The sequence below is a fragment of the Haliotis cracherodii genome, unplaced genomic scaffold (assembly GCF_022045235.1).
Source record: "Haliotis cracherodii isolate W230 unplaced genomic scaffold, xgHalCrac1.p SCAF_6, whole genome shotgun sequence".
Classification (NCBI taxonomy): domain Eukaryota; kingdom Metazoa; phylum Mollusca; class Gastropoda; order Lepetellida; family Haliotidae; genus Haliotis; species Haliotis cracherodii.
Genome location: NW_027266319.1, coordinates 55,460,297 through 55,481,318, shown reverse-complemented (window position 1 = coordinate 55,481,318; position 21,022 = coordinate 55,460,297). Strand labels below are relative to the sequence as shown.

The following is a 21,022-nucleotide window of genomic DNA, read 5'->3' as shown; positions in this document are numbered from 1 at the left end:
TTCCAGCTATATGACGGCGGTCTGTAAAATAATCGAGTCTGGACAAGACAATCCAGTGATTGACATCATGAGCATAACAAGTCAAGGATAACTGTAAATCGGGGTATAATTATTCAATCGGAGTATATCTCACATCCCAATAGTGTTTAGCTAAAATCAATTTGCGATATTTCAGTTGGGAAAAATATCCGACTGTAGTGATTAGTGCGGTTGTTTAGTTTCCCTATACCCAGAAAAATCGTCACTTTTAGCCAACAAATGTTTCGAGAATTTATTTATCTCAAATTAAAATAGTTCGCCTACGCGCGAGTATACAACTCACTTCGGTGAAACCCACGAGCACGGGTATGGTGCTGACAAACCTAGAAACATAATCGGGGCGAACCGGGATTCGAACCCACAATCACCCCCCCCCCCCCCCCCCCCCCCCCCCCGTGCCCCCCTGTACACAGGAAAGCACATGTCGAGACAGATCAGATTAGTGTGATGCCGTTTTAAAGTACATTACTCACTTTGCAACACATACACAACATACATAAAGAAAACACAAATTGCAAGGCATAATTTAAATTTGAAACTTGAGAAAGATGTGTTTGTTTCATCTTCGGCCCATCTGAACACAGGAGTGAGTGAGTGAGTGAGTGAGTGAAAATGGTTTTCCACCACTTTGAGCAAAATGACACCAATACCACGGCGGGGACACCAGAAATGGGCTTCACACATTGTACCCATGTCAGGAATCGAACCCGGGTCTTCGGCGTGACGAGCGAACGCTTTAACCACTAGGCTACACGACCGCCCCTTGAACACAGGAACATTTAAGAGAGAGAATTTATGGATGTCAACTTCTTTATTATGAGGAACACAACGTTCCGGAGTACATGCTAACTCCTTCCACGTGATGAAGGTGTCAGCATAATATATTCTGAAATAGTCAAATCATATTTTGGATGTTTAATGATATTACTTACAGATGTGTGAAGTAAAACAAAAAAAGGCTAAAACACATATAAGACCCCCACCCCCACCCCTCCAATCCCATATTTCCATTCCAACACACCCAGTTTTCTCCCCTACCCCACAACCGTCCCTGTCTCCCCTCAGCTCCAAGCCCTCCACAAACAAAATAAATAGGTTCGCTATTACTGATTTATAGACGAGCTACACAGACATACAAATACAAAGTCGTGGATAAATGGTACATTATAAATAATAGCAGTGTCCATCTATCGCTACAACACCCGATATCCATTGTTTGCCCAAACTGCAAACGTTGATAGTATCTTGAAATTGTTCATTGAAGGGTTTATACGCCCAATCTGAGACAATTCTCTGCCAATACTAGAACTGGATAAAGAACATATCAACGTTATGCTAGGAGTTGTAAAATACACCCTATATAGTATATATTACAAGTACACAAGATAAGTCTGTCAAGCAGACTCTGAAACAAATACTAGTATATACAATACAGCCCATGCAAGTCTATAATGTTTGGCGAGTCTAGATTACTGCAGTAGCTGAAAATGAAGGAAGTATCTGGGCTCCCTTTTATTATATTTTATAACTGTAATTAAACAACTGTTTTGGTTTTTTTTCTGTAAAATATGTTTCAGAGACTAGATGTTAGTCTAATAATAGAACGATGACTGCCCTGCTATCAACACCGCCAGCTGATCACACAGAGCTTCATTCTATTATGACATACGCCGTGTACTCATTCGCTACAATAGTTACATTTCAGCCTGATTAACTTACATGACGCTACAAACAGCCGTCAAAACATCACATATGTACGAGAGACACACTGTGCCATGTTGATGGTAACAGTGGTGGCGAATGGATCCATGGTACGTATCGTAACAAAATGTAGATATAATACCCTGCATAACCGAGGATGACACAATGTTTCAACACCGGCTGTTTCCTGAACAGGTTTAAACTGGCGCTAATCACGTTATGTCACACAAATCTGTGATCCTTGCTTCACATCGGAAGGGTCCGACCCCATCCTTCGAACTCAGGCGCATTCGTTAGGCGAGACGCACGGAGCATTGCTGTGTATCGAGGATGATACTAGGCTAAATATATTCTCTATTGCACTGAATATGTGAAGCTTGGAGTATAGGACATATATGTTATCCTGCGTGCAGCCCTTGAGTCTCACGAGTGTCCACTAATTGCACAAATTATCCAGCCTCAACCAAATGTCAAATGTTGCGAAAGTGATTGGCATCGATATAAATATAATATCTATTTCAGTAAAGCTCTCACGTCGGCTATTCTCCACACGCATCCGGAAGGTATCCTCAAACACTTTCGCTCCTTTAGATACATAAATCAATTTCTGAAATCCTCGAAACATGTTTCAGTCATCACCTGTCGAAGAAGATATCCTCGCTAAAATCATCGATGCTGCGACCCATGCGACCGTAGTTGGGGAAGTCTCGGATCTCGGACGCCGGCCGTGCAAGACTTATGGCGTCGGACGCCGGACCGTACCCATGGGGATGCCCCCCGATGATGACAGGGCCCTCGACATCAAGGTTGTAGTCGTCAAGCTCAACCATGAACTGAAAGCTGTAGGTGACGTCCATGATGTTGCAGCCGACGAGGTCGGTGTCGGCGATGTAGGGCGGTATTGGTAGTTTCACCGCACGCCATCGACGGCCATGACGGTTATTGAAGCCGTATTCGTCTTCACGTTGACTTATAATTTCCCGGAAGGTAATCTTCTTGTCCTTGACGTGGTACACGCTGGTCATGACGATGGAGGCGAAGATGCGCAGGATGTCCCTGTCGCTCCAGTTTGTTACCTGAGCGTTAACCGAAAGATTCTCACCTGGCACGCCTCCCCACCTGGTTAACGCTGAAGAGACCTTCACCTTGCCGTAGTTGCAGCAGCTGAGGAACCTCTTGCTGTTCTTTAGCTCTTTAGGAAGGTAGCTTTGTCGCGATAAAGGTGGCCGACGGAAGACGAAGAACGGCTGACTTGTGACGGTGTTGTGGACGGGGTTCGTCGCCTCCAACTCCACCTTCATAACATACGTCACGCTGCCGTACACCCCGCGAAACGACGATGGAAGAGATTCGGGTAGCTGATGGTTAAACGTAAACTCGTGAGTTCCTCTTCCAAGGTTCAGACTTTTGAAGACGCCGTCTAAAAGAGATTTTGATATGTCTATGTAGACCTCATTAGACGTGTAGGTTTTCTTCCTTTCTGGGATCTCCCACGAGACGTTGGCCATGCCTTTGATGTTCATGACGATGCGGTTGACGCGGATTCCTGAACGCAGATGCAGCACGACTGTCCCCTTCATCAGCTCCCCCGGGAGGAAGTACTGCTTCCTGTCGTTATTGTCGTAGTCGAAGTTGATGATCATGTCGTCCACAGCCGTCGTGGCGACGTTGCGGCTTAATACCGACGACATCTGAGAAAAAACAAAAACAGATCATCAACCATTATATTATTTTGGGGGGTCTTTTTGTTCAAAGCCGCACGCAGCAATATTCCAGCTATATTCCGGCGGCCTGTAAATAATCGAGTCTGGACCAGACAACCCAGTGATTGACATCATGAGAATCGATCCACGCAATAGGAATACGATGCGGTTTCACCAAAGTGGTAAACGTCTAAGACATGCACAAAAATCAAACTCACCCCCTTACCATTATAGTAAGGGGGTGAGTTTGGGTGGGGGTGCATGTCTCAGACGTTTACCTCTTTGGTGAAACCGGCGAGGTCGGGTACGGTTCTAACAAACCTGGAAACATAATCAGTGCGAATCTGGGATTCGAACCCATCTACTAACTACATGTTACGTGGAGTAATGTTATTTTACGTCGCCGACAGGCTTCGATTCTGGGCCCACGTGCACAAAGCTGCTTTAACGTTAACTCTGTTGTTATTTTACAGGAGTTAAATAGTATTTTCGCTTAGATAGTTTTGTATAAATGGGTGCTGGACCAAACAACCCAATGGTTGATAGCATGAAAAACACCGCCCTTGTGTTGTGGTACCGCACAATGAAATGTCACATTGTAACCAGCCGATCAACATTCATTGCATTCCGTCACAAAGTTATGTTCGGATAAGGCTCGGTATTCAAAAGACACTTGCCTATCAGTTTTCGTTAATTTAATTTTAATCTAATCGGTTGTTTAGTTGATGACTGTTCAAAATCGGCCTCTCTTCACCCAGCAGAGAATGGGTACCCGGTAGGATGAGATGTTAATGTGCATATAAACCTAACACAGGATATGCTGCTTGGGAAGTATCGTTTCCAGGTAAGACAGAGGAGTCTGGAATTTTAATTGTCCCAGAAAATGCTTAAAAATAATAATTATGCTTCAAACTGTTGAACAATATAAGAAATTGTCTGCATTGTTGCAAGGTGCTGTTTGAAAAAAAATAGGCTCATAGTTTAAATCAAAAACATGTATCTGGTTTTGCAACTGTAGCTGGAACTATTTGTTACCCCATTCAAAATCTTAGACCCCTACCCCACCCCACCCCACCCCACCCCGCCCCCTAAGACTATTAAAGGGTCGGTCCCATATCATCATCATCATCATCATCATCATCACAGAATCATCATTATCATCATCATCATCATCATCATCATCACAGAATCATCATCATCATCACAGAATCATCATCATCATTATCATCATCATCCCATATAATCATCATCATCATCATCACAGAATCATCATCATTATCATCATCATCATCACAGAATCATCATCATCATCATAACGCGTAGTCTCGACTCGTCTGGCAGTACACATCCGCTCGGTTGATCGTTAACTGGTGGTGATAAAATGCAATCGGAAGGGTCGTGAAAAACAACTTGGAGGCAACGTGACACGCAACAATAGCAGCTGAAATCGTGACTCAATGTACGTGTTCCGCCCTGTCAAACATGACATATCCGAGTGTACATAGCAATATGAATACATGCAATTACATGTTAATAATAATCCCTTTTATTACCTTATGAAATAACACACAAATCAACGGGGGCTCAAAATTAATCTTGGGCCAGTCACGTTTACTTACACTGCTGAGTTATCAAGACACCTCCCGTACCTTTCAAAACTGAAATAAGAAAAGATGTTTTAAACGATTACAAGACCCGCTCAATACTGTCACGGATATCTGGGCGTGGCCCGTATGTTGTTGTCGGGGCGTTGAAGATGTATTGACATAACGACGACATGGGTGTGTCGCGGCACCCCTTGTTGCTTCACCATCAACATATCACACGCATACCAACTTCATTCATGCGTCGATAATGTCGCAATACTGTCGCTAAAGTGAATGCGACATGCACTAACACTAAGTTTACAACAGATTTGAATGCTCTTCAAGTGTACATGACTCGACACTATCCCTACATGACGCGTTCGTTACTGAATGTTCGGTGTATAGAAACTGGTTGAAGAAGACTAAATGGGTCTTTATTGCATTGGTTGGGCGAATATAATGCATATTAACTGAACAGATGCTGAATTATTACAATTCAACAGGTCGTAATATCGAATCTTATGACGTAATATGACGTCACCGTAATGTTTTAACATTTCAAAAAAACTGGCACGCCGTGATATAACTTGAACTGTATTCAAAGCGGCGCTAAACCCAACTCACTCATTCCCGTTTAACCATTTCTTCAGGTAGCCTAGTGATTAAAGCGTTCGCTCGTCACGCCGAAACCCCGGGTTCGATTTCCAACATGGGTACAATGTGTCAAGGCTATTTCTGGTGTCCCCGCCGTGATATTGCTGGCATTTTGCTCAAAGCGGCGGAAAACCATACTCACTCTCGCACTCACCCAGGGTAAGTTGGTGAATGTTGTTTAAGACCGCTGATAGAAATATTGCAGTTATATTACAGCAGCTTTTTTGATCGAGTCTGGGCCAGGCAAACCAGTGAATGATATAATGAGCAACAGTTGACCCCCGGGGGCAGGATTACACGGGATCAGTCAAATCACAGCGTCTGACCAACCAATCCTCTTTCTCGTCTGATCTTACAACACGCGTGGGATAACGGGGGATTATTTTTAATTTAATATTTTCTAGGATCGGTGGAGAAGTCATTATGTTTGGGAGATTAACCTTTGTTTACCATGGCAAAACGTGAACAGAAATATGTGCGTAAAATGATTATTTGATGCGGAATATGTTTGTAAATATAAAATTCGACTGACATGAATTGTTTTACATACTGATGCTAATTTTCTCAAAGTATTTATACCGAGACAAAAAAAACTGTGTTAAGGATGCCGCCTCTTGCGTAATATACTTTAGGCAAATTAGATGTGAATCTTTAAATTTTTTTTATTTATATGGTAACTCCAGTCGCTTTTTCGTTGGATATTTATGTTTATCCTTAATTATAAATATATGATACACTTTAAATTATCCTGGAATATCAAGTGTATTATGTCTACATATAGACTAACATCTAGTCTCTGAAATGAACATATTTTAAAGAAAAAACAGTTGTTAAATTATTGTGATGAAATATAATAAAAAGGAGCCCAGAGACTCTATTTATTTTCAGTCTGATACTGCAGTAATCTAGACTTGCCAAATAGTATACGCTTGCATGGACCGATTAGATACATTTGTTTCAGGGTCGGTATGGCACACTTGTCTACATTCTATTATGATAAATACTGAACCCATTCGCTCTCAAAGCTTCGTTTCGGAAGTGACGTCACTGCCACTATCGCTCCTGTCTACTAAGTTAGCACAGACTTTCAGTCACTGTTCAGGGATTTGACGGATAATTTTATTGTCGTGCTGTTGAAATCGAGCTCAAAACGAAGCATGGCAGCGAATGGGTTCAGGGTATTTATCCGAATAAAATGGAGATATAATACACTGGACAATCGAGGATGATTCAGAGTGCACTGGTGTTGGGTCGAAGGTCACACGAAGGTCGAAGGTCACACGGAGGTCGAAGGTCACACAGACGGTCAACCAGTCTATATTATCTACTGGATATTTCTGGAATTTCTACCAATTTGGAAAATTCGAAACTTCACAACCAATATTACACAAGATGTCACACTGAGCAGAGTATCAACGTATTTGAGGACAATGTCACACTCACTGTGTAGCTTCATGTATCGGTGATCACAAGACATGAATACAAAATGTAAATTCCTTTGACAGTAGCAATTCTCACGGGAAATATGAATACTATTCACCAAGTGGTTTGATCTGTTCCTTTACTCATTGTGATTGCCTATTCATAGCTGTGGCCGTCGTTTTTCTACATATTATTCAACCGTAGTGACTCATTAATCTTTAAGGTAAATACCATCATGAATACTAGTTAGTCGGTGCCATACTTCCAGAAAATAAAATATAATATGATATGAATTAAAGTACGCTATTAAATTCGTTGTAATGAAACCGTGTTATTATGCACACACCTTGTCTGACAATCCATGGCAGTTAATTCACAGAATACATTATCTGTCTTTGAAAGGAGAACTACATTTCAGATCGCGTCATTTCAACAGTCGCGTTTGAAATCGTCAACCAAGACCATGTCACGTTCAACACGACTGACTTGACGATGCCGGGTGATATTCCGCTCAAAGAGGGGTATGCGTTGCTACATTATACACACTTTCATAACAAGTTACAGGGCGGTGTTTAACTTCATTGTGACAACGTCGTCAGCGAGAACAACGTGATCAGTGACGGCTGTGAAAGGGTTATGAGCGTGATCGCTCCAAAGCGTTAAGCGTGAGGCTATTTGAACCATAGACTGAAGAAAAGCTGTCAAAGGACACTCGATGCTTTCAGTTAACTATATTCATATATGACTCAGACAAGTTTAATTATGTAATGAATAATGATTCACTGTGTAATAATTTAACCGTATTACTAACAAAAATGTATAAGCGTCGTTGTCACACACTTTCTTATCATGTCACTGCCCATTTAATCCCGTTTTAATGGATTCATGTACATTTTATTTTTTATATTTTGACTATTGATATAACACGTATATTCGTGTCTCGTAGGTCAATGCTGACCGGTGGATGTATCTTTAATTTATGTCATATTCACCACTTTACTGTTTTTACGTTAATAAATATTTTTCTTCTTCGTTCTTCCATTATAATTTATCTGTCATGGCAAATTAACAACAGTGATATGAAAGAATCGGTTGTTCTTTAACTTCTTTTGAGTGGCATACAGGACATACAGACAATTTCATAACTGATTAGAATGAAAATGATCAAATTACTTGATCAAATTACTTGATCAAACACTGACATGTTTTTTTAGAATGATTAACATCGTTGATTGTTATAGTACTGAAATGGGAGCCGAGAATGATTAAGATATACATGTGTAATGTATATATTAATATGATATATACCACTGATTAACCTGAATCAGAAATATACATGTGTCAATTGTTTACATTGTCGAATATTAAATAAAAACTGAAAGTTTATATGTATATTAAGAATATGGAACATATATCAATATCTTACTTAATGAACATAAGAGATACATTAAAACTTACTATTACCTTTTCAATGACAGTCTTACCTTTTACAACACAAAGGGTTTAAATGATCTCTTAACAAACTTTTCCCTTGTTTCTGAAATCCGAGTGACCACTCCTCTCACGAACTTGTTCCGAAGTGTTCATTCATTTCTTCACCACACCTCAACGGCAGGCGAATAGATGTGCCTTAAATAACGGTTTGGCCTAGTTTGGGTGTATATAGATACCCGTCAACAAACGGGTAGAAGTGGGCGAGGGCACCCGTTATTATCAGTCAGCCAATACCGGGAAACCGTCTCGTTGTTGCCAGCGATCAGTGCAAACAAATGGCTGAGCAGTGTAGGGGAAAAAACCTCGGGCTGTTCACAGGCGTGGAAGTCTAATAATGAGCCTATACGGGTGGATTTAAGGGTAAATCCATATTCACGTTGTGTTCACAGATTGCCGATGTCCTTTGAGTTTGTATGTTGTCTGGCATTCCTTGAGATGCTAATAAAGTCTTTTTTCAGTGTAACTTAAACTGTATTATTATTCAACACTGACAAGCTGAATATCAAAAGTAGACTTTGATAAAGGCGGGGTTATACACGCTGAATATCTCCGGACCATCCCGAATGCAGCCATGACGTTCACGGAGGGTGGGGTGCAAGGAAGGGTGATTTAAGAGGTTAATAACAATTGATCTGATATTTCTTATCAAAGGTCCACCTTGTGGCATGACACTGTCGCCACGCCCAGTGATCTCAATGAGCAGTTGTGATTTCGTTGAGGACGAGATTCCGCTGTGCGGAGTTTAAAGAAATGCATGTTCACATCAATTTATGTACCCGTTCGTTGTGAGACTTTTTGTATGCAGTTGATGGTTTCTGCACTGTAAATATACTGAATAAAAACGTTAGGAATCATGCATATTTTGTTTGTTTGTTTGTTTGTTTGTTTAACGCCGCACTCAGCAATATTCCAGCTATGTGACGGCGGTCTGTAAATAATCGAGTCTGGACCAAAAAATCCAGTGATTGAATATTATGGGGGATATGTTTTTATGAAATTGTTTGCTCTGTCTTCATATACAACCAAATATCCCAAAAAATTACCCCTAACGTTTTTGTGCAGTATACAATTCGTCTGTAAAATTGAACACGTTAAATACTTTGGCACACGTACAATTCCTGCATGCACGTGCCGCTGAACCATCGGTCTAAATACAATGTGATGATAACAGTTGTAATAAATAGTTTTTACATATTTTACTATCTTAATTTTTATAACTGAAGGGGCGGTCGGGTAGCCTAGTGGTTAAAGCGTTCGCTCGTCACGCCGAGGACCCGGGTTCGATTCCCGACATGGGTACAATGTGTGAAGCCCATTTCTGGTGTCCCCCGCCGTGATATTGCTGGAATATTGCTAAAAGAGGCGTAAAACCATAATCACTGACTCATAACTGTAACTACATATACATCTTCATTCAGCTGCTAAATATTATCTGAAAACCCCACCAGCTTCTTAAACTGTTTGGTAGGCATTACTTAGATGTTGGCGGATGACGTGGTAGACACAATTTAAGGATAACAACTTCGTTATTCACTGGCGACGTTTCGGTTTAGATCAAGCAAGGCTGAATGATGAACCAACGTGTCGCCTTTACGCGAGTCATTGATGCGTAAATGTCGTTCCTACAAATGTATGAATGTTAACGCGTTCTACCTTTGGAGATGTTCTATATTTACAGCCACTTAAAGCATTCCTTAAACTGATTGTGAATCAGCGAAACGAAATGTTTCATGTTATCACAGCAAAAAAAATGCAGTTTCCGGTATCCGGATACCTGCCGGATACCACCGGACACTTACCCAAAACGCGTCCGGGTATCCGGTGGCAGATACCAAGCCGGATACCAGATCCGTGGTATCCGGCATGGACACCTCACCTGAAAGTATGCCACCTGGAATCCGGGTATCCGGCAGCGGATACCTCACCGGATACCTCAATCTGGGTGTCCAAGGATCCGGCACCGGATACCAAGGATCCGGCACCGGATACCTCATTCTGAGTTTCCAAAAACGTGTCACAATTTGGGGGTGCATTTTGTTCAATTAAGTGTGAAACACCTAAATATATATTGGAAACTAGCCATGAAAATTGAACATTGCTGAAGGAATCCGGCAGGTATCCGGATGCAATCCTGGTAAATGATGTTAGCCTGGGCATATCAGATAGCTGTAGTAACATTCTGTGTCATTTTAGTTGTAAATATCCCCTTAAAGTTGAGATCTATGGGCATGTACTTTTGGAGAAGACAATTTTTCAATCTTTTTAGATGTTAAGCTGTTTAATGAACAAACATCAGTTCTAATACGTGTATGATGATATCCTTAAATTTCATGTTCAGACTTCCAGATTGTTCTGAGTGAAAGTATAAACTCATCGACTGTGTGCTCACTTGGGCCTTTGGTCCTAGTGAGATGATAATATGATTATTTGTAAAGGTACAAGTACTTGTTACGAGCATACCAGCTTCATTTAAGTTTGAAACACAATATGCCTCACTCTGAGGGTGACATGTACCAGATTTCATCACACTACAGAGAGCTGTTCCTCAGTTACTGTGAACATTTTTACTGAAAGACATTTAAAAGTTAATCTGACCTTCAATATCAGTTGCGACTATTTCAAAAACAATTGTAAATTGCTTCATTCAGTATAACATTGACAAACATATGACAATGATATACAACTATATGAGTAAGAGTTATTTAGACTTCTGCAGGAAAAGGCACATTAGAGAACAAGAGTCATCAGAAAGATGACATAACCCCCCGGCAGATGTCTGTAAAGTAACCACTAGTAAATGTGCATTTCTGTATGTAATGAGTCAACAGTTTAAAGTTCTTTAAGAAGCATACATTGTTTATCCACAAAAGATCCACCATGGTCGCATCCATATGAATGCCAAGTTTTGATCAAATACATTGAATGGTTTTCGAATTCTGCCCCAGAAACGAACCTCATCCCCAATTGAGTCTATGTCCAACTTCATTCCATAAAAATTTAAAAAAATAAAAATTAGAAAAATCCCAAAATATCAAAAGGCAACACTTCAGTATGTGCCTGATAGCTTTGCCAAGTTTCGATCAAATACACTGAATGGTTTTTGAATTCTGCCCCGGAAACGAACCCCATCCCCAATTGAGTCTATGTCCAACGTCATTCCATAAAAAAAAAATTTTTTTTTTTTTAGAAAAATCCCAAAATACCAAAAGGCACCACTTCAGTATGTGCCTGATAGATTTGCCAAGTTTCGATCAAATACACTGAATGGTTTGGGAATCCTTCCCCTGGAAAAGGAAATGATTACGGATGGACAGACAGACTGGCTGATCGCTATATCACCCCGTATTATATGCCGGGGGGGGGGGTAAAAAGTAAGTGTATGACCTGTTGCCAACTTCTATCCCTGCCCTAAGGAAGAGTTTGGCCATTAACAATTTTTTTGTCTGGCTATGACATTGACCTTTGACATAGCAGATCAATGTGTTATTCCAAAGATGTCCAAGCAATGCATGGTTTCATCCGATAACTGTGGCTATCAAACTGAGGCAAAATATTGGAAAATCCCCATTTACACACCTGGCTAAAGAAACATAAACAACAAACAAATTATCAATTTCTTTTATTTATATGCCTATATCACACACTGAACATTGTTCACATGATGGTTCCTGATGCAGTATGCAATTTCCTCCTATTCTTCAATACTCATAACAGAGTGGGATAACTGTTCGCTTGAAAGCATAAGCAGACCATGCTCACCAGTTCAGAGTTACTTGCCCTCAAATATCCTTTCCCTTCTATATTGCCATGGAAAAACAGGAACCAGGATGAGGGGAGGCCAGATCGGCTCTATCCCTGTTGCATTGTGTTAGTAGAATTGTGAACATTCTATTTGGTGTTTGGGTCCACATTTATAGACAAGTAGTCGCAAACATCATTCCTTTCAAGTGATTACCACATGGCCAAAGACAATAATTTCTTCAACGTCCTTGAAGGGTCCCTCTCCGACTTGGCATTGGTTGGTCTTCTCACATTAGCCAGACCAGCCTTTGTGAGTGTGTCCCAGTGTCAATTGGGATATAACTTCTTGGTAGGCCCCCATTGAAATAACAGGATTCTCCTCATCACTGTCTGCCTATCACTTCTGATATCTGGAAGGGTCCTTCCAGACTGTCAACCAGTCATCCGGGTATCTCAAGCTGGACTTCAGTTTCTGCAAAATTATGTATAAAGATTGTAGCAATAGAAAAGAATTGTTGCAACATGTACTTACAGATAAAAGGCAGCAAATTCACTTAATTTATCATCTTTGAGTTTTGTTATATACCAAACATTTGAGATATATATTGTTCCATGCTGATGAGTTGAAACAATCATTAACTGACATCTCTTAAAAATGCTTCCCATACAAGCCAAAGTAATAGATGAGGTAGCAAGTGGGCTCATTGATCGCTCGTAATCGTACCCAATAACGTGGGATGTTGTCCATAACAGTCATCATCGGTGCGTCTGGATCGAGCTCATAACATTACTCACTGGTTTGCCTAGTTGGGATTTGAGATTTGATTATTTATAATCCTTGTCATTTAGCTGAACTATTGTTGGATGTGGTGTTAAATGAGTGAAATGGGAAGAGAGCCCGAAGTGATGCAGGTCTTACATGTTTACCACTTTGATGAAACCCACAAGCAAGTGTATGATGCTACCCTCGATTCAAACCCACGACCATTGGTTTCTGTCAAGCCCAAGAGATGCAACTATGCACAGCAAGTTGTGGTGCCTTTGATAATTAGGCCATCCATGCCAACAGGTGATAAAGAACAAGCAAACTGAAAAAATATTTGCAGAATAGCTACATGAACATGATGAACCAAACAGAATAATTTCAAATATTTACCACTCACTGCTACTCTTCTCTTGTTCCTCATTGCTTCCCTTTTTCCATTGATGCTGTGCAGATGACTGACTCATTCATTCATCCAGACATTCTGCAAAAATAAGTAGCATTCACATTACAGAATTATCCAAACTGTACATGCTGTACATTGAATTCAATTGAAAAGGCCCCAGTTGAGTTTCCAACTTAGAACTGTCCTTATTAAAATATTTCATCCCAAACATTCAGAGATAAAACATAATCCCATATTTAACAACTGTCAAACAATTATTGGGTCATTCAACATACACTTTACATAGGGAATCACTTGTTGCAAAAAAGATCCTCGCCAAGGTCAGAGTCATTCCATGAAATATTGAATTATTTAGTTATGAAGCTTATACAAAACAAGGACATAACAGTGTAATTATAAAAATATGTTAAGCGTAAAAAAAGTAAAGTCTTTGGTGGCCATTATTGTAAATTATAGTCTGTATTAGCATCCCACAAAAGTTTAGAGTTAATAATCGTTCCTAGATCTTTGTACATTTCTTCATTATCTATAAAAAGCGGATCTAATTTGGATCATCTTGTTTTGACCACAAATCCATTACGCCCCTTATGCAAATCCTTGTCGTCATAACAAACAGTTGACCATAATACTAAAAAAAGGACCCTTGGCGTTTACGGTAAAGTATGTAGAGCAGGAAAATATCAAAATCAATCCGTTCCATAAGATCTCTGCACGGAAATCATAAGGTCACGAAGCCCTGCTACGTACCTGGCATCCGCATTTGCTGCCAATCGCCTTTCCAAATACTGTTGACTTCCGCGTTGTGTATGGCTCAGAGGAACTTCGGCCGGCATTTCCGTGGTGGAGGTGAATGAGAACAATGTATCGATACACGAGGTAAGCTTATCGTAATCAAGCATGACAGTGTATATCGATACACGAGGTTTGTTTACGTCCATGTTCTAAAATGGCGCCCTGGACCGCAGGGGAATATGGGTAAATTGGCTTGTTCCGGGTTAACACAAAGCTGGGCCCCCGTCTCTAATATCACAATATTGTTTGGCGCAAGTTGGCGATGCGCATAGGGAGCCCGGAACCCGTTTAACACGACATAAGCTGGTTCCCGGCTCTCTATGCGCGTCGTCAACTTGAGCCAAGTTATATTAAAGACGAGGCCCAGCTTATACACTGAAAACGATCGGTCATTTCGTCAAAATTGGCCAAATATTGAGATTGCAGCTGAGGTAATGCTGGCAGCTGAAGTGACACATTAAGGTAAGGAATATGTGAATATTACAATGATCACGTATTAAAGTAATTTACCACATGTAAGCCTGTCACATGTGACACATTAACTTTCATAGCCAACATGTAAGTAAATGTATCAGGATATAATTATATTTTTATATAACAAGTAGCCTGTCTATCATATGTTAGTATTTGCTTATGTATATAATGAAGAAATATGTTTACTTTAACTGGATAATTTCTATGCTTATGTGACTCACTGTCTTATTTCATATACTCCCTTTACTCTGTGAGATGATTAATAGCCTCAACATATTTTTCCAGATGTGAAGAATCAAGAACAGCTTTAATGACAGGGAAGTTTTGCATCAGAGATCATCGTGATGTGGAAGATAAGACATTTTAAGGGTATGAACATTTTCACTTGAACTAGCTGAACAATAACCATGATGACAACTTTATCATGGGGGAATTTTGGGTGGTGGGGTAGCCTAGTGGTTGAAGCGTTCACTCTTCGTGCTGAAGACCCATGCAGGTTTGATTCCTGCCACATAGCTGCGATATTGCTGAGTGTGGCGTTAAACATCAAACAAAGCTAACAGCCGCATACATACTCACATGGGGATTCCAGGTTGAAGTTAGTCCCCATCAACATGATCAACCTATGCTAGTTGTAAGAGATAACTTAATGGATCGGCTGATCAGGCTCGCTGACTTGGTTGATCCATGTCATTGTATCCCAATTGTGTGGATGGATGCTCATGATGTCAATCACTGGATAGTCTGGTCCAGACTTGATTATTTACAGACCACCGTCATTTAGCTGGAATATGGCTGAGTGCAGAGTTAAACAACAAACACCAACATGATTCTACAACCTGCTCTTGTGGATACCATTTTGAGGATCCTACACATAACTTCTTTTCGGGTCTTAACTATTGCAATATGTTCTACTACATGTGTTTTAAACATATATTTTTTTCATTGGCTTATCTAAATGATGCTCAAATACAAAATAATTAATAATATAATACTAATTCTATACTATTGCAAACTATCAGTTGAGCAATAATGTAATCATCTGATTATAATTAGATAATGAAGGAGAAGTCCATATTGATTAAATCTATTCTGAGATAAATGCACGTATTGATTGATTTATTTCAATGTTTTCCTGTACATAATTTTCAACAATTCCATATAAAGCTTTCTTATATCCATGCTGTATAATAATAATACCTATTATTTCTAATAATAGCATAATTTGGACACACAAATAAGTAATGAATGGTATTTTTATAACAGGTGCCACACATGCGGGATAGGTCATTTCACATGAATCATTTTTATGTGAATTTAAATCACTAATATCCATGCTGTATAATAATAATACCTATTATTTCTAATAATAGCATAATTTGTCACACACATATAAGTAATGAATGGTATTTTTATAACAGGTGCCACACATGCGGGATAGGTCATTTCACATGAATCATTTTTATGTGAATTTAAATCACTACAAGCTGATCTGAGTCCTGAAAGGATATGCCTTCGATTCTGTGAAAATGGAAATGCTTAAACATCTCCCAATATTAACCATGCTATTACAGAATCTGTTCACTTGTTTGTGTATGTAAAATATTTTTGAACCATTACATCCATCTAATGATTGTTTGTATGTGTGATGTGCCAGTAGAGGTATATATGTACAAGCATGTGCATACGCGTATAAAAAATATGTATGTTTGGCTAGGTACCAGTATAGGAATTAGTTGTTTTGTGCGACTTGTATATTAGCATCATCATAGTTTCAACAGACAGTTTATGTATATCAAATGTTAAATGTCTTTGAAGGGAGAATTGCATATCAAAACTGACATTATTTTATCACTTATGAGTAGAACTTTTTAAGTATCTGGCAAGATACATTTCCTTGGTCCACAGAAACATGTTACTAGTAAACTGTAAACTGACTTGTCAGTGTGGTTGGAAACTAACTAAGCTGTCACTACTCAATTAAGTAATTAACAGATAATTGCAAGTGATAATACCCACCTGACACTAATTGCCCTGTTAATCCCTAATCCACCATGAGTTGACATTGAGTTCATCTTGCTAATGAGCTGTTGTGAGCGTAACAAGATGATAAACATCAAAGGTGGGGCAGGCTTTGATCAAGTGTTCTGTAGAAGAGATTATGTCATTTGTTTAATGTTTATTTAGGATTAGCTACATCCCTTGATCCTACCAAGACCATACTTGAGATTATCAGACAGTTTTTCTGGATACAACCTGATGTCTCAACTGTATTGGATTCTGCCTTGTAGCAAACTATGTGTGTGACAAGGACTTTGACCACTCTGTGCAGATGCATAACAATGCACTTGGGGTATGATTCAATTGGGGTATGATTCAATTATGTCACACAAGTCAAAGATGGGTTCCACTGTATTTAGAAACAGACGATAGATGCAATACTGTGTAACTTTATAACAATCAAACGAGTATTCAAATAGGAATACACATATTTTTACAATGACCCTTGAAAAGTTCCAAAACCAAATAGAACTACTTAAATAATGATTACACTTGACCAATATATTTGGCAGTTTTTCCCGTTATTGTTAATCTTAATTAAAGATAGGATAAATGATAAAAATATGATAATGATTTTACTCATGACTAATCATGGGCAGATACAGCTTTTTTTACAGCTACAGTATTTATTGTCTTTGGTGGTAATTTATACAGAAATAAAGATTTATTTTCGAAATAAAAAGGGGGGTGCGCACCACAGCACCCCCCCTCTGTATCCGCCCATGCTATTGCCAGCAAGGTCCCCAAAATGTAATATACATAGTTTTTAGTCGATTGTTCAGGTGGTTCTTTTCAGTTGATTTTTTTGCATCAGTGTCTATTTTGGCCTACCAATTAATGGTAGATATTAATTATCAATAATAAGTGAGATAATTATTTTCAATGTGGCTCCCATTGCAACTGAAGCAAGGAACGATTCAAATTAAGCCTGATTCAGCTGCTACATTTATATGTTCTTGCTTCTCTAATCAGTAATTCAATCAGTTGTATAGTGACTTGATATTTGGTGAAAATATCTGTTGTATGAAATCCTAATGTTACTTACTTTTGTATTTGAGATGATATTTGTATTTGGTAGCCTAGTGGGTAATGCGTTCTCCGAAGCACTGGGTTCTGTTCCCCACATGGGTACTGTGTGAAAAGCCCATTTCTGGTGTCCCCGCAGATATATTGCTGGAATATTGCTAAAAGCTCTGTGAAACTATACTAACTTGCACACTCATTATATAATATTTTGAGATCACTTACATGACTTGTGTGATTGAAAGTTTTGATAATTATGAATACCGTATTCGACAGAATAAGCGCCCAGGGCGCTCTCAAAATTTTGTGCTTTATGCTGGCAGCCTGAAATGTTAATGTACGACAAATATATTTTTCCAGAATGAAATTCCCCATAATTAAGGGTGCATATCACACACGAATGTGTATTATATGCAAATAAATAAGCGTTGTATACATTGATCAATTGGAAAGGGTGCTAATTGGGATTGTTAACTAGCCAATATATTAGCAAATATTCCCGTGGGCGCTTATTAGAGCGAGGCACTTATTACATCAAATACGGTAGTTCTGTTTTTATGTATAAGAACCTATTTTATGCAATTTGCATTGCCTTGTTTACCCTTCCTTATGTTTTGATGTAATGCAAACATTTGAGAAAAATTCAGGGGAGCCTGCCTTATGGCACTACAGGAATTGTTTTCAGAAGATCAATTACAATTTTGTATTTTCTGTAAAATTTACTGTTTGCTATGGCTTTTTTACATTGGTTAACATGGTTTGGTTAACAGTTGCTTGATAAACTGTCATTACCTTACTCATTGAGAAACCAACTTTTTACCCTTTGTCAATATATGTGTGTTTCTTATATTTTTAATAACAAGATTTTAAAGATGTTATAAATTGTTTCAGGCACCTGGATTTCACAATGACACCAGATCAGACAAGTCATACAAAGGACTCTCAGGGTGATGAATAATCCTCCCCAGAACAACTAGCAGGTTCACCTCAGAAAGTGATGATTCTGAATGAATAATGCCACATCAGTGTGATTCTGTAGGTTGTTTTATTACGACATTAATCAAGTCTAAAGGAATTAATACCACAGCAGTGAGACTATGTTTATGTGGTGTACACTGACGCTGACTATACAAATCTGAATGACTTTTGTGGTTTACTGCACAAACATAATTGACTTTAGATATTCTTCTCCCTTGAAATTCTTCTGAGATTTGACCGATTTGTTTATTTAGAAAATGGCATTGAAGCATCTGTTTCTGTTTTTGAATGTTCTTGCAAACACCTTTGGTTACTGAACCAATGAAATGTCATAAAATCAATAAATATGATTTGTTATCTTAACAACTTTTTTTGTTTTGCTTCTTTAAAGAAATATGATATTGATCATTCATAACATAGGTGCTAACATATATCAAATATACTAATGCCCTGAATGTTTTCCTACAATTAATACAGCTCACTGAATGAAGTTTTTAGTTCCATGTCAGTAGAAAAATTACATTGATATTTTTATGTACCGGTACTTTATTAGGTGTTTTCTGTGGATGCACCCATTTGGGTTAATGATATTCTGTTTCAAACTTCAATGAAACTCGTCTGTCAAGATGTAACAAGTACTGATACAGTTCCAAAATAATCTTTTAATCTCACCAGGAACAAATGCCCAAGTGAGCACATAGCCAATGACTTTCATTTGTTTTGTCAGAGTGAATATGGTGTTATGTCACTTTATGAGCAAAATTCCAACAATATAATGATGGGTGACACCAAGCAATGTACCGATGTGGTGAATCGAGCGCTTCAACCACGAGAAGCTAGAACAAACTGGGAATATGAAGATGAAATGTAAGGATACCATCATACCAGGACTGAATGCTTTTCATTTAATACGCTGAACATCTAAAATGAAATATATATGAATTTGAAAAATGTTTTCACCAAAAGTACCTGCCCATAGATCTCAACTTTAAGGGGATATTTACAACCAAAATAACACAGAATATTACTACAGCTATCTACTATGCCCAGGCTAACATTATTTACTAGGAGAAAGACATCTCGAAAAATTGCATCCGGATACCTGCCGGATACCTGCCGGATACCTTCAGCAATGTTCAATTTTCATGGTTAGTTTCCAATATATTTTTAGGTGTTTCACACTTAATTGAACAAAATGCACCCCCCAAATTGTGACATGTTTTGGGAAACTCAGAATGAGGTATCCGGTGCCGGATCCCTGGACACCCAGATTGAGGTATCCGGTGAGGTATCCGGTGCCGGATACCCGGATTCCAGGTGACATACTTTCAGGTGAGGTGTCCATGCCGGATACCACAGATCTGGTATCCGGCAAGGTTTCTGCCACCGGATACCCGGACGCGTTTTGGGTAAGTGTCCGGTGGTATCCGGCAGGTATCCGGATACCGGAAACTGCATTTTTTTTGCTGTGTATGTACGCGTTATTGTCAAGTGGATCGAATCATTCGTTACTTTTGTTAAAATGGTTGAAGTTATATAGGTGGTATTAGTATTCATTGCTTGAACCAGAATCCTATTTATCAAATTTCCGTACAAGAATTCTCGTAACACCCTTATTCGTTTCAGACTTGGCCTGAATGATATAAAAATTAACACAGGGAGATTTTCATCTATTGAAAAATCGATACAATTATGCCCATTTTGTGACATTGTTGTCGAAGACGAATACCATTTCATGTTTATTTGCCCTATATACGAAAATCTAAGAGACAAGTACTTCCCGCAGTGGTCTCTATCTCATTTTAATGCTAAAAGATTGTCTTCATTACTGTCTTGCAAGGATCTTATAACACAACATCAACTGGCTTTGTACATACATAATGCTTTTTTGTTACGAAGTGAATTGTTACCTTGACTTTGTATTTTATAAAATATGTTATGTAACTCCGTTGTATAGGGGCCTGTGGCCTTTCATACAATAAAGAATTGAATATTGAATTGTAAAAGCTCATTATTAATATCGCTAAATATCTGAATCACAGTAAAGAAGAAAGAATAGTTACATATTTTATCATTGTCATTGTTGCCATAAATATGTCATAAATTGTGTACAAAGGGACTGTGGCCTGTATAGTACTGAAAATAAAGAAAGAATACAAGAACGTTGTGTATTCAACTGCAAAGT

The 21,022-nt window shown here is 38.9% G+C and overlaps 1 protein-coding gene and 2 long non-coding RNA genes across 4 annotated transcripts; 1 reads left to right on the top strand and 2 right to left on the bottom strand.

Moving 5' to 3' along the window:
• Nucleotides 1-1,054: 1,054 nt before the first annotated feature.
• LOC139445327 (arrestin domain-containing protein 2-like) lies at nucleotides 1,055-9,032 on the bottom strand. 2 transcript variants are annotated; one of them, XM_071226450.1, is made up of 2 exons: nucleotides 8,590-9,032; nucleotides 1,055-3,431 (listed from the first exon to the last, which is right to left on the bottom strand). In XM_071226450.1, the coding sequence occupies exon 2, from the start codon at nucleotides 3,429-3,431 to the stop codon at nucleotides 2,376-2,378; it is 1,056 nt and encodes a 351-aa protein (XP_071082551.1). In that variant the 5' UTR covers nucleotides 8,590-9,032; the 3' UTR covers nucleotides 1,055-2,375. The 2 variants fall into 2 exon arrangements, with proteins under 2 accessions (XP_071082551.1, XP_071082552.1); XM_071226451.1 differs by lacking the exon at nucleotides 8,590-9,032 and adding an exon at nucleotides 4,997-5,083.
• A 3,111-nt stretch (nucleotides 9,033-12,143) lies between these two features.
• LOC139445974 (uncharacterized) lies at nucleotides 12,144-14,314 on the bottom strand. Its single transcript, XR_011651904.1, has 3 exons — nucleotides 14,257-14,314; nucleotides 13,497-13,587; nucleotides 12,144-12,812 (listed from the first exon to the last, which is right to left on the bottom strand). It is a non-coding gene; the product is annotated as an uncharacterized lncRNA (long non-coding RNA).
• A 333-nt stretch (nucleotides 14,315-14,647) lies between these two features.
• LOC139445851 (uncharacterized) lies at nucleotides 14,648-19,358 on the top strand. The gene is made up of 3 exons (XR_011651886.1): nucleotides 14,648-14,763; nucleotides 15,061-15,144; nucleotides 18,751-19,358. It is a non-coding gene; the product is annotated as an uncharacterized lncRNA (long non-coding RNA).
• The last annotated feature ends 1,664 nt before the right edge of the window (nucleotides 19,359-21,022 follow it).